This window comes from Ricinus communis, chromosome 4 (assembly GCF_019578655.1).
Source record: "Ricinus communis isolate WT05 ecotype wild-type chromosome 4, ASM1957865v1, whole genome shotgun sequence".
In the NCBI taxonomy this organism is placed as follows: Eukaryota; Viridiplantae; Streptophyta; class Magnoliopsida; order Malpighiales; family Euphorbiaceae; genus Ricinus; species Ricinus communis.
Window position 1 is genome coordinate 29,500,098 of NC_063259.1, and position 13,648 is coordinate 29,513,745.

Below are 13,648 nucleotides of genomic sequence, written 5' to 3' on the forward strand. Positions count from 1 at the left end.
TTTTTGATTCACCATTCAAATGTCGGATATAATATACGATTTTGGCTGCATTTTACTTATATATTTGTTAATCCTTTTTTTCCTTTCTGTTAACACTATTTTTCCATTCGTTTGCGAGTAAATAACATGCAATTCTTTTAAATCATATGAGAAAATTAATGAAAAAGAAAAACATATACCTTTTTTCTTCACTGTAAAATACAGTCTCGAACACATTTTAAGTAGAAAACGAACCAAATCGAATTTTAATTTCTTGATCCAATGCCTTCTAAATTAAAACCGACTTCTTCTAACATCTGTCAGAGTCTTGATTCTTGAACCGACTTCTAAACTAAAATCATTGACTCGTTATCTTCTACAACTTTCGTTTTTCCTGTTACAAAATCATGATACCTAAAAGAATTGTGTACAGCAATATAGTATTACAGGTAAACTATGCCAAGCGATCACCGATGACAAGTGATGGGCACAAACATAAAAATTATATTTACACACTATCCCCAAAGAATAGGAAAACTTCATGCATGTGCATGAGAAATTGGAGCTGAATTCTTCATGAAACTGAAACTCTGACGTCTTTGCTGAAATTCCAACATGGAATTGGCAGTGAGGAGAAATCCATTATATTTACAAATTACTGAAGTCTTCAGTTCAGGGTCACAATAATCTGTTATGTGCTTCGATCGTGGAAACTCTCTCTCTTTCCTGCACAAGAAAGATAAAAGATTAAAGGGAAAAAAAAAAAAGGAACAAGATAACGTTACGTTTCATATTTGTTCTTTTTATTCTCTCTTTTTAACTCACATAAACAGGAAAAGAAGAGAAACGAGGTGCAAGTAAAGATCCGGGAGCAGATATTCAACGTGATTTTTACTAAACAATAGATATTCAAAATTCCGATGCTGTCCTACTGATGAAATTTCAGGGAAACTCTACTAAATATTGATGAAAATAAATCAAAATGCAATCCATAACTAATTGTCGCACTGACATATGATGTGCGTGATGAATACAACTTAGTCACATGTGCATCCTTAAGATAAAAGTAAACGGCTTCCTAAACAAAAACATCCATCAAAATTTTTACAAGTATACAGAGTGCTGGATTCCATCATTTCTTAAGCTTCTAGGAGTAGCCATTCGTGCTATATATATATAAAAGAAAACATTTCACAAAACCTAATATACTTCACAATGCAATTTAAAAGAACTCTTAAGATGCAGTCTTTACCGCAAACATAAACATTAGAAAGAGTTAAACTTTATAACTATAACAAGCAAACCAACCAAGTAAAGAGTAAAATATTTATTTATTTTCCGAGCTGAAGCATATTATTTAGTGGTCATACATTCTATATAAGGGTGCCAGTGGACACGTGCACATTCATGCACCCATAGAGAGATATTACAAACCTCATTCTGTGTGCTGCTTTCTGGTGGAAACCATTGCATTAGAACACCCAAATTCATGACATTTGGTATCAATTTGAACAAAAGAGGAGTGGTTACCTGAATGACCATTTATTTAGGTAAAAAAAAATCCAAGAAAAGAATAATTAAAGCTTCCAATGCCTTGCTATGTATAAAGAAACAAACCAGACTAAGAGCTGTTGTTCCAAGAAGAAGAAGATACATCTTTCCCTGCATTAACCAAGAACCAATTTCAAGCATCGAGTTAATACCCACATACTCAAATGGCACATATTGCGTACCAACTTCGGATTCTTAAATCATACTGTGTAAATTTGTAATAGACACACATAGAGGGAGAGAAATAAGAGAGGTCACCTCAACCAGATGAAGATTTGAGGCACGGCTTAGAAGAACAAAAGCAAACTCTCCAATTTGTGCAAGCAACACTCCAACCTAAAGCACAGTGCATTAAACAATTCTCTTTAAGAAAGGAGGGAGAATAACATAAATGAATTTTGGTACTTTAAGGTTAAGCCAACTCACGTGGAACGATGTCCTAATGCTATATCCAAAAGCTTTCGTAACCACAGCAGCAACAGCTGTCTTGACAACTATAACCAGAATCACAGATGCTAGCAATATATCCACATGATTCCACAGAAAATGTACATGTATGAGCATTCCAATACCAGAAAGGAAGAGAGCTGCGAACAGGTTGCGGATTGGTTCCACCTACAAAGTAGAAAAGCAACAAATTCGAAATAATGTACTGAACACATACATAGCCATATCTAACAAATCTATAACATATTCTAATAATTATATTTAGCCCCCTAAGAGTTCATTTTCATGGATAATCGAGGCATGATGTCTTGAAATACATTATAGAAGACTACAAGCATTTAAGGCTACTGAAGATGACCTTTACAATCCAATATGAATGCTTAAAGAACTTCAAAAGATAAAAAAGAGAATAAAAACTAAGAATTGAAGTATTTAATATCACAAATGACAAAAGCTTAGGACAAAAGATGCTAAAAAACTACCTGATCTAAAGTGTGTTGTGCAAAGTCGGTGGTAGATATCATAACTCCAGCTACAAATGAACCCAACTCAAGACTAAGGCCAAGCTTGTCACTGCACTGAGATGGTTGAAAGAACTCCAAGAGTATTACAAGTGTGACGAGGAAAAGTATTCACAAGCAGCACATGATGCATGCTGCAGCTCAGCATCTTAAGTTAAGAGAGTTAATCATGCATAAAATTTGGCCATTAAAGAAACATTTCTGAAAAAATCTTTCCAAAGAAAATATATTGAAAATAAATGCTAGTTCTTTATGGCTTAATAATCAGCAGATGAGTGTTCTTCCAGGACAAGAATTATTATCATGACAAAACGATCATAAAGTACAAAGCATTGTTTTCCATGTCTTATCATCCACAGATAACTTGGCAAAGGCTTAATCTACCTTCCCGGCACTACAAAGCATCAATTCCTAATCAGCAGTTAAACAGACTACTCTGCTATCTTAAAAGTGTAAATGAAAAGCAGTGGCATGTTATTTCCATTCAAAGGGTTGGTTATTATCTCATTGTCTTCTGAAATGACAAGCAATTGAGCATATGTTAATTAATTAAACTCCCAACTTGGGTCCATAAAGTTCATATTCACCAGGTTATACTTACCCAAGCAGATAATAAACAGAAGGCAACAACAGCAAGCTGATAAAGCTCATTTGTCTGAAACACAAGACGAAAACAAAAGGTGAACTTATGATGGTCAATCCATAAAAGAATCCAAGTGAAACTATCGGAATGCCAGAAATGCCAGAAACTCACTTGAGATGATAGCTGTATCATTAACTTAAGAAAGCGAGGAACAAATGACCAAGACAAAATAGATGCAACAATGAGGAATATGGACAACACCAACAACCTGAAGTTCACGAGATAAAGAAAGTTGTTGATCCTAATCATTGATCTGGGTATCACTAATAACTAAAAATTTTAAGGAAAAGCAAAGCAAGTAAGGGATGCGGAGGCAGTTATGAGGGAGAATGCGGCAAAGCAAACTTACAGCTTCCCCATTGAAACCATTCCTTGTAGCATGCCACTACTGCCACCCAAGACTGGGAGCAAAGCAAACAACAAACCAACAGCACAATCCTGCAATAATTCATGGTGATAGACTGTATATCAGAATCAATATTTCCCTTCTTCAACATGTCATCTATTGAAGAAGTGCTACCAAATAAATAAAACAGCGTAAAGGAATAGGAAACCTGAAATATAAGTGTGCCGATTGTGACTTGACCATGAAGAGAATTACTACTATTCCGTTCAACTAAAAATTTTACAACCTGGTAAGGAGAAAAAGAAAGCATGAGTCCAAAGTTTCATCAGGAGGGAAAAAAATCAAAAAGAGAAATACTAGCATCATACTGTCAAACAGTACCACTGCTGTTGATGACATTGACAGGAAGAAACCAACAAAAACACCCTCAGACAACTTAGCTCCACACAACTGCATAGTTGACAGACATCCAAATTTTAGCAGAGAATTTAAAAGAAATCATTGAAAGAAACAAAAGAACTTGGAAACTTAAGCAACAAACCACAGCAGTTACGCCACACAAGAACATAAATATAACAATTTGAAGTAGCCCTCCTACTACAGCAACAGGCCCCACAGCTTTTAACTGCATTAGGAGTTAGAACAGTTTATCTAAATATTTAAGGAAAAGTTTCTCATAAATACCTGTATGATTTGCAGAAAAAGCTGATGCATGGTTTAACATACATATGAATTTCCCAAACCAAATGTGTACCTTTGTCAAAGAAAACTCCAGTCCTAAAGCAAAAAGAAGAAACACGACACCAAATTGAGCAACAGTTTCAACCTGTGATGAAAGCAACAAGAGGGTAACTGTCATCATATAAAAAATTTATTAGCAATCAATCCTCAAACTATTGAGGTCAACACAAAACACACTATATTTGCCAAATCCCAGTCTAGACGTTGGCTGGTACTACATCAAATGTTATTTTGTTGAGATGGCTAGTTAAAGATATGGGAGTCACTTTTCCTGGGCCCAAAATCTCTTTAATTATCCTAATAGGACAGTGTAATGCACTTCATGAGTGAACTAAAGCAAGTTATGTACTCAGAAAAAGACCAAATTCTGAAAACTAAGTACCAAAATCCAAAACCTAAACTTGGAGTTCTCCCCAAATATCTTCATCAAAACCACAACAATCATGGCCATAAACAAAGAGAAAAATTAAGCACTAAGAAAAAAGGAAAAATGATATACCTGTACCATCTCACTAATAAATTTCAACCCCCCTGGTCCAATAATCGAACCAGCAAGAATATAGCCCACGATGATCTACCATAGACAGATGAAAAAATCACCTCAAATACTGAACAAAAAAAAAAATCACAAAATAAACCTGAACATCTACCTAAACTAAAGTTTGAAAAAAAAAAAAAAAAAAAAAAACTAACGTCAGCACAAGCAAAACATGATAAAGTTAACTATTATGTACATATACTAACCGGTTGTCCCAAGCATGAGAATATAATCCCACCAATAGCAGCAGAAACTATGGCAACTACCAGATCTGAAATTAATCTGTAGAAATGTCAAACAATATATTAAAGCATAAATCAAATGCAGTATAAATACCAAAAGCCCAATAACTTCCAGCCACAGGAGTTAGGCCAAAAAGAACAAGTCATGCATTACAGACCATGCATAATTGTTGAACGGCTTATCATACCATGAGACCTCATAACATTATTTATAGTAAACAGCTAGAAATAAATACTTAAAAGACATTAACCTCAAATCTACTTGAAGTACTGGATACTTGGACTTCTTGTTTGACATGACAAATACGTTATCCTACAAATAGTAAGAGAATAGTGTTACAAGGAATAAAGATGTGAAAAACAGTTGAATCCATGAATCTGCTCAAAAGGTTACAAATAAAGAGCTGATTATAAAATTTTGACATACCTTTTTGTCGATAAGGGTTGTCATGTCCTCAGAATCTTCATTTTCCAATTTAAAAACATCTTGAAACCCAAATGATTTTGTTCCACTGCCAAAAATATTAACACAAAGTATATATTTACAAACTATCAGTTTTTGCCATTAAACGAAGAGAATATATCTTAGTATTCAATGCCATACTGCAAGATAATTTTGCACCACAAAATACTTTAAGATTCCTTACTTAGCAACTTGCGTATCATTTTTCTTGGCCTTGTTGATTTTAACTACAGTCTCCAATACAGCCTGTAAAAACAAACCAAGACTGGCATGAAAAGACACCCAACTTTCCCCGTAAAATACCAAAAATAAAGTTCAAAGACAAACTGCATTAACTGTTGTTTGAGCTTCATGACCCACATAACTAGATACCTGCCAATATCCTTTTTCTAATTATGCGTTACAACTGTGTAACTAGTCTAGTAAGCCAAGAATTTCAAAATGCATTACCAGGGAAGTTATACAGGAGAATCAAAAAATACCAAGATCCAACCTGTAAAGCCCTTGCATATAGTATACTAAGGGAGACATATACCTAATTTATTGCTGCGAAATATATTCTCAAAAAATAAATCTAGACTTTTAATATTTTATGAGTAGGGCCTGAGATTTAAAGAAGACAAATGTACCACATTTGATCCAATACAAAATTAAAATTACCTGTTCATCAGCCACACTACTGTTGAAACTGCTTCCATCAGAACCTAGAAAAAGAGAGAACAAACTTGAGAATCAACCATACAGCATCTAAGGAACTGAACTATGGACTGCTAGAATAAAGTGCATAATTATCAACTTAAATCGGCATATAAAATAGAATCATGTGCCGCAGAAGGCATAGCACAACAAACATCTAACTGAATCTAAATAAAGCTCATACTTAAGCGTCATAGTCAACCTAAGGAGAGAAGTCCAGGCCATGATTATCAGACCTGTCACTAATCCACAATTTAACAATGAAATGGACAGGCATAATTAATTCAGATTTTTAAACAAGGAACTTCTTTAAGCTCATATTTAAATCGAAACAAACCCATTGCTGCAGAGCTCTGCAAGATGATTTCCCAGTTTGCTTGTATCATATTTCCAGTCATAATATCTATATTGGTAAAAAGACTCTTTGACTTTATACCCTCTTTTGTGTTTTTTAAACATAATTTCATAGCTTCTCATGAAGTTATATAATTCCTTTGAAGCTATATCATGGTCCTTTTGCTACCTCCGCAGCAAAGATGAAGGGGAAAAAAGAAGCAGTCTCGCCTACGTAATCCTCATGTTAGAAAGAGGGTATTAGCTGCAAATCTCATCACTTCCATCAAATATCAATATCCTATCTCATTTGCTTCAATAGAGCATTGAATGTTAAAAAACCATCTCACCTTTTAACAACATGTTATGCTGCTATGTTTATTCAATCTTGCAGTTGTAAAAATTGTCAATATCAAGATACATATTCAAGTCTCTTGATCATTATTCACATTGAACTCCATAGATATGAATTCACAAAAAGTATAAACAACTACTGAAAATCGGTTGCCACTGTTAAAAACACTTCATAGATCCTGGCTTTTTCTACTGCAACACTTTTTTTAGAAACTATTGTTACTTTTGAAATAAATTAAAAGGCATGATCCGCACTGACGTTTACATATTGCACTCCGAAGATAAGAAAATCCCCACTGATTCTCCCAGAAGATTAAACTAGGAGTAACGGGTGAATAAATAAAATAAATAAATCAAGACAACGTAAAATGAGATCAGCTAAAATATATGCCCTAGAGTATCTTAGTTGACGAAGTCATATTCAACAAAAGTGACTTCAATTATGAATCTAAATAGCACTACTAAATTATGGATTGCATTCTTATATTGCCATAAAATATAAAGACAAAAACTCGTTCAATCTCTAGTCATTCATGTAAATTGAGCACCATGTTTGTGTATTATCAAGGGAAAGTAGTATCAACTGAAAATTTTGAGTTTAAACATAAATAAAATAGGTCATCTATATTTCTTCTATAAAAAAAGAGAGAAACAGAAAGCAAGAGCCAGAAACCTTCAGGCTGATCATTTTCAGAGAATTCTTTCTGGAGAACTCGATCGAACATTTGCGCTATACTGCCATCTCCATTATCAGGTGCGGATGAATTTAACAAATTCCCGTAAAACCGCTCCCTCATTTCCTTGTCAGATCTCGCCGATACAGAAATCGCTGTAGAAATTAATAGGACTAGCAACGACAGCAACCAATACCGTTTCGCTCCGAAGATCGCCATAGTCTATGGCAATCTCTCCCTCTCTCTCCTACAATTCAAAATCCAAAGGGAGAGAGAAAGGGGAAATTAGAAGAGTATATAATAACAATGCGTGATCGTGCGCGAGATCGAACTGGAAAGCCTAATATCGTGCACTTATCTTTTTCCTCTGTTCTTTGTGTTTGTTATTAATCATTGGGACTTTAATTAACGACTCATGGCGGGATCGTGTTGGGCTATTGGGTTTTGCAAGTAGCTAGTGGCGTGAGAAGCTTGCGTCATATCGACGTTCCGCGCGTGTAAAAGTAGATCTCGCGTCTCAGACTTCTTGTGATTAAGGTTTTGTTAATGTGGTTAATAATGGTGAAGTATACAAAAGGATCGAGGTGCTTTTATCATAAAGATTGTTAATTTATATGATTAAATTTGTTTAATAAATGTAAGGATATTTTTTCAATTTTTCTTTATAAAAATTATTAGTTTTATTTTTATTTAAATCTTTATTAATAAAAATACGATTAAAATATTATAAGAATTTGTAATGCATACTCAATTATAAAAAAAATATGTCTTGTTAAATGTTTTAAATGTTAATGCATTGCAGTTTTATTTTAAGAAATAACTAAAATAATTTATTAGGAACATTCCGAAGAATAATATGATATAATTTTTTTATCAATTTATAATTAATCATTGATATAATTATTTTTTAGGTGAATAAATTATTTTTTATTTATAATTATATAATTTAGTTGATAATCACTTGTATCCATTAGTTAACTCCTTTTTCTTTGAGGAAAATAATTTTAATTAGTTAACTCCTTTCAGTATGTAGTGTTAACTCCAATTAGTAATTATGTCGGTTAGGATAATATTTCATAGATCTCATGCAAAATATATATTTTATTATTTCATTACATTAGTATAATATTTGATTGAAATTTATTAAAAAAATCATTTTATATTTTAATATTATAAAATGTACTGATTTACTTATATGGAGTTTATTTAAAAAATTTATATATTTTATTAAAATATAATCTAATTATAACTAATTTTATATAAATTTAATTATGTAAAATATTAAATTCCTTCATACACTTTTTAAAATATAAATTTTAAATTCATAAATAAATTTTATAAATCTCAACTAAACATATCCTTGCTAATCTAAAAAAATCAAAGATACAATACAAGGTAATAAGGGAAAATCACACAGAGTGCCTAGGTATAGCATGTTTCCATTGTTATTCTTCTTTTTCTTGATGAAAATGAAAATTTTAGTCATTTGTTTGGACAAAAGTATATTCCTGTTCATAATTATTCAAGCACAGGCTATTATGCTTGTTTGAGTTAATAAATGACCCCATTAGTAAATTAGTAAAAACTAAAAAGCATGTTCGTGGGGGCTGAATGCGGAGTATTACTAAGCAAGTGGTTAATATGCTCCTATCATTAATTAAGGAGTCGCAAAGCAGTGATGTGATACTCATACTGCCACCTCCACTCCTTCTCTACTCGAAGAATAACCAAATCGTTTTTCAACTCAAAAGAAGAGAATCATTTTCGAGCTGTAGGGCAGCGCAGCATGATTACCGGAAATTTTGAGATTTTTCATAATTATATGCGTAAGTTTTAGACAGATTCTTGTGGAATACATTCAGCAAATAAAAATTCTTCCATAGTTTCATCTACAGAAGGACGAGCGGAGTTGCTGATGGTGTAAATTTGAATAATAGGTCAGGTGCTAATCGGCCCATGGCGTATGGGCTAAAAGGTGGAAGTGGAATTTTAAACTCGGGTGTTAATCAGCCCATGACGGGTCTTAGCCAAGTTTGATATCAATCACAAATCAAAGGGAGAGCGTGCTCTCCACAAGTTCAACACCACCCACTTTTCAAACTGGCTGATACTTTTGTCCTATATTTTTTAAAGTTTCAACGCCACACACCTACTCAGACTCCGATTTTGTGTTAGATAGAGCGAGACCTACTTACCCATTTCAATGGCGACAATTGCTGCTGCAACTGCACTGGCCGCTGGTTTTTGTTACAGCAAATCGAGAGTGGAGGGACTCAAGCCAACCACTCATGCAGCTGCCAAACCGAGGCGCATGATTGCTGTGAGAGCTGAAGCTCAAGGCATCAACCCAGCAATTAGAAAGGATGAAGAGAAAGTAGTTGACTCCGTTATGGTCGCTGAGCTCTCTAAGCCACTCACTCCTTATTGCAGGTTTGAATTGCTTCACTCACTTCATTTTATGGCAGTTTACTTCTGTTAGCTTCACAACTTCACAATGATTGTCAAGTAACAAAATAAAAGGTCTTTGTTGCATGAAAATGAGCCAAAACCATCAATATTTGTTTCATTGAATATTATAAAATTATAATGGTCAAGTAGTAAAAAAAAAAAAAAAAAACCCAAAACTTATGGGATTTTAGTTAGTTTTGGAAATATTTTTTATTTTGGTAAAAATAGCTCAATTGTAGGCCAATATACTCAATTCTGTTATCGCATTTGAGTGGGACATGAAGTCGTTACACCATTCAATTTACCTCATTTTAATTATAATTAGGTATAATGTTCGTAAATTATAACTAATTTATAATTCAGATTACTTTTGCCAAGACTAAAAAGATTCACTAAGATCATATATAAGTCCAAAATCATAAAAGTCGGTCGTTTTGGATATTTCTTTTGACCATCAGCCAATTATAACTGGACTTTGGATGCCTCACCATGGCACGAGCAATATGGTCAGAATTAGTAATAGTATGTTTAGTCGAAAATTCATAAAAGAATTCTTTGAATTAGTAATGCTATGTTTAGTTAAAAATTTATAAAAGAATTTATTTTATTTGAAAAAAATTATATGAAAAAAATAAAATTAATAAAATTAAAAGAAATATTTTAGTATTATAAAATATATTCACTTATTAATGTAGAATTCGTTTGAAAATTCTATTTGTTTCATTCAAATTTAATTTAGTTATAACTAATTTGAAAAACTTTGATATATATATACGGTGCAAATCTTGATATTTTTTTTCATGCAATTATATATAGCCTCGTGTTAAAAGATCATTATAAGAACCCTGCAAAGTAATATGTTGCATCAAAGGACGAGCCAAAGTTTTGCATTGCTCTAATTTTTTATTTTTTTTTGTTTTTCATATATGTTGACTTTGATTAACTAACATGGATGTGTTTCTGATATATCCTTTGCTCTAACTTTACTAATATAAAAGCTGCCTGTCACTTTGTAAAGCTAAGTCCTGGTCTATGCTAGTTTCAAGCATTCAACATTACCTTATTGCTTAATTTTTGCTATTACGAGACCTTGTAATTGAGGATGATTTCATCTGTTTCGTTCTCTTGTTTGTCTTATAGTTGAGTAACCTGCATTTGTTTTAAATGCTAGATGCTGGAGGTCGGGGACATTTCCTTTATGTGATGGAAGCCACGTAAAGCACAACAAAGCTACTGGTGACAATGTTGGACCTCTGCTCCTGAAAAAGCAGAAAGAGTAACTACATCTTTCCTTATTTTCTTACAGTTGTTAATGAGCCATGTAAACCCTTTTACGATGAAAATTTTTTGTGCTGTTTTCTGATGATCTCTGTTCATTTCCTTTGGATTCGGGAGAGTTCACTTTCATGTGTTGCATTCCCAGTTTTCAAACATAAGATATTGCAGTCAAGAGTGTGAGACAATATTATCTTTTAGTTTATTATTGCCTTGTTGTCATGCCTTGACCAGACTTGGTGATCGCTTGTAGTCCATAGTGAAAAAGGACTGCTGGAGACATGCTGATTTTGCAAGGAGTTCGGCAATAAAAATACTATATTAAAGTTTGACTTTTGATTTTTTTTTTTTTTTTGTTGAACAAGCTTAGAAATTTCCCTTGTCAACTTGAAGTTGAGCCCAATCCTTAAGTGATTAATCGGGAACCAGGGGCTTATACGCCCTGGCCCATTTTTCCGGAAGCCTACCTCTTTTCCCATTTTTGCTTAACCCTTACGAGAACGAACCCCAGCACTCGTCTCTCTCCCCATCTGTGGTTTCTGGCTCTGTTTTAAATATCAACATAAGATATCATCACCTACATCTCGAACTTATTTACTGAGATTAGGAGTCTCTTGCTATTTTAAAATTGTTGATGCTCTAGAGCTAAGTTTCAAAATCATACCCTGTTATTTCCGTCCACTGGACTAACCCTACAAGCTAGTTTGTGGCAATCATTTGTTTGCAATAGAAAGAAGAAGGGTCATGATTAATAGAATGTGAATAAAATGATATTATGATAATAGACCACGCCAGTAAAGATATGCCATGATGGTTCAGGATCCACTCCTGCTCAACATTCATTGCCATGAACTATCCAATTCTTGCCATAAGCTCAGAGCAATGACATTAGGTGGGCATATTAATTAACTAACCACAAAGCTATCTGATGGACCTCATTACATAAATGAATATACCATTAACAAGAGTAGTCGTACAAACCACTAAGATATAGTGGCATATCTGTAACCACTAAAATATAGCGGCATGTCTGTAGATGATAAAGATGAATGATTTTGATAACTCAATGACATAAGACTATAAAAAAAATTATAAAAATATTTATATTTTTTTATATTTTATTAAATTTATCTTTTTATTTATTTTTATTATGTTAAAATATCAAACTACAGTTTTTTAACTTCTTTTTTTAAATTACAATTTTGGTTATTATTTTGATTTTTCTTTGATTGTTTTTCAGTAAAACAACTAAAAATAATTACACTGTAAATTTAAAATAAAAAATTAAAAAGTCGTATTTTTTAAAAAAAATTACACATTAAAAACAATATTTTTTATTAATTTTAGGATATCTTTTAACTGTTCCCAAAGACTATATGAGAAGAAGAACCCAATTCCAATCTCTTAATGCTCTTGAACTTGCTGATGAAAAGCAGTTCCAATTTTAATAATCATCTCTTTTGTCTGCCACTGAAGGTTTTTTTTTTTTTTTAAGGAAGGGAAAGTGATTAACTAGACTAGGTTAGCACTTTACAAGCTTAGGTGCTTTTGCTAATAATTTTTGCAGCTACCCCTATTGGCTTCCTTCCATCCTCACACTATGAGTGTTGGCATGGCATCACTTTATTTTCTCACTGTTATGTCACATTTTCCACAATTGACATGGGAAAGTACTTCTTGGACAAAAAGTTGCATATAGTATTAAATTAAAGGCAATTATCATGACAAATGAATAGTAATTAAAGATAAACAAAGAACCCGCAATGATCAAGGCAAATGAAAGATGCTAAACAAGCCAATAAGACAAGGGGCTCAAATAATTTATCGAAAATTTTCGAAAAAGAAGGTGAGGAAACATGTTTCATCAGGCTAACGAGTCTTAAATGATCCAAACCCCACCAACCATTATCCGAAGCAAGTTGGCTGATTTGGAATTATTCTTTTATTCCCAGTAAATGGTCACGATAAGTAGTGCAAAAACAGATGATCTCAGGCTTAACCTAGTTAATTTGAACTAGCTCTGCAAGTTTGAAAGCAATACTTAAGCTGAACGCAAGTTCGAGATAGGCAGCACCGTACAGAGTGGGAAATTATTACAGGAACAATTCTTTGGTGATTCTTTTGCAAAAGTCAAAATGATAGTACGGTTCGATCTCATGTGATGTGATGTGAACTATGTACTTGCATTCATGGCACTCTATACTATATCCTGATTAAAAAATCATAGGATGATAAATGGAATCTCGGTTTGAACTAATTAATTAATAATGGATTTCATGTGTATAGCTAAGCTAAGTGAGCAAGAGAATGAATTCTATATTTCAATCGCTCGAGCTGGTCAACAAATACAAGCTGAGCTTAAGCTAGGTTAGAGTTTTCGTGCATTGCACTAGACAG

The 13,648-nt window shown here is 33.1% G+C and overlaps 2 protein-coding genes across 3 annotated transcripts; one reads left to right on the forward strand and one right to left on the reverse strand.

The window, feature by feature from the left end:
• Positions 1–159: 159 nt before the first annotated feature.
• On the reverse strand, positions 160–8,090 carry LOC8266016 (K(+) efflux antiporter 5). 2 transcript variants are annotated; one of them, XM_015726380.3, is made up of 21 exons: positions 7,528–8,090; positions 6,132–6,175; positions 5,656–5,717; positions 5,436–5,520; positions 5,260–5,321; positions 4,973–5,048; positions 4,728–4,802; positions 4,242–4,313; positions 4,029–4,112; positions 3,869–3,937; positions 3,696–3,773; positions 3,491–3,579; positions 3,253–3,349; positions 3,100–3,153; positions 2,460–2,555; positions 2,103–2,145; positions 1,957–2,024; positions 1,789–1,866; positions 1,597–1,641; positions 1,414–1,509; positions 160–705 (listed from the first exon to the last, which is right to left on the reverse strand). In XM_015726380.3, exons 1-21 carry the CDS (start codon positions 7,745–7,747, stop codon positions 658–660), a joined length of 1,641 nt encoding a protein of 546 aa, XP_015581866.1. In that variant the 5' UTR covers positions 7,748–8,090; the 3' UTR covers positions 160–657. The 2 variants fall into 2 exon arrangements, with proteins under 2 accessions (XP_015581866.1, XP_015581862.1); XM_015726376.3 differs by having other exon boundaries at positions 1,957–2,145; positions 7,528–8,087.
• Positions 8,091–9,600: 1,510 nt separating this feature from the next.
• On the forward strand, positions 9,601–11,456 carry LOC8266015 (CDGSH iron-sulfur domain-containing protein NEET). The gene is made up of 2 exons (XM_002510848.4): positions 9,601–9,958; positions 11,148–11,456. Exons 1-2 carry the CDS (start codon positions 9,732–9,734, stop codon positions 11,254–11,256), a joined length of 336 nt encoding a protein of 111 aa, XP_002510894.2. The 5' UTR covers positions 9,601–9,731; the 3' UTR covers positions 11,257–11,456.
• Positions 11,457–13,648: the final 2,192 nt, after the last annotated feature.

Coding starts and splice junctions, on each gene's coding strand:
- LOC8266015 (XM_002510848.4), top strand. CDS start 9,732: ATGGCGACAATTGCTGCTGCAACTGCACTGGCCGCTGGTTTTTGTTAC. Junction 9,959..11,147: donor CCACTCACTCCTTATTGCAG/GTTTGAATTGCT, acceptor TTTAAATGCTAG/ATGCTGGAGGTCGGGGACAT.
- LOC8266016 (XM_015726376.3), bottom strand. CDS start 7,747: ATGGCGATCTTCGGAGCGAAACGGTATTGGTTGCTGTCGTTGCTAGTC. Junction 6,176..7,527: donor TGAAAATGATCAGCCTGAAG/GTTTCTGGCTCT, acceptor CTCTTTTTCTAG/GTTCTGATGGAAGCAGTTTC. Junction 5,521..5,655: donor AATGATACGCAAGTTGCTAA/GTAAGGAATCTT, acceptor TATTTTTGGCAG/TGGAACAAAATCATTTGGGT.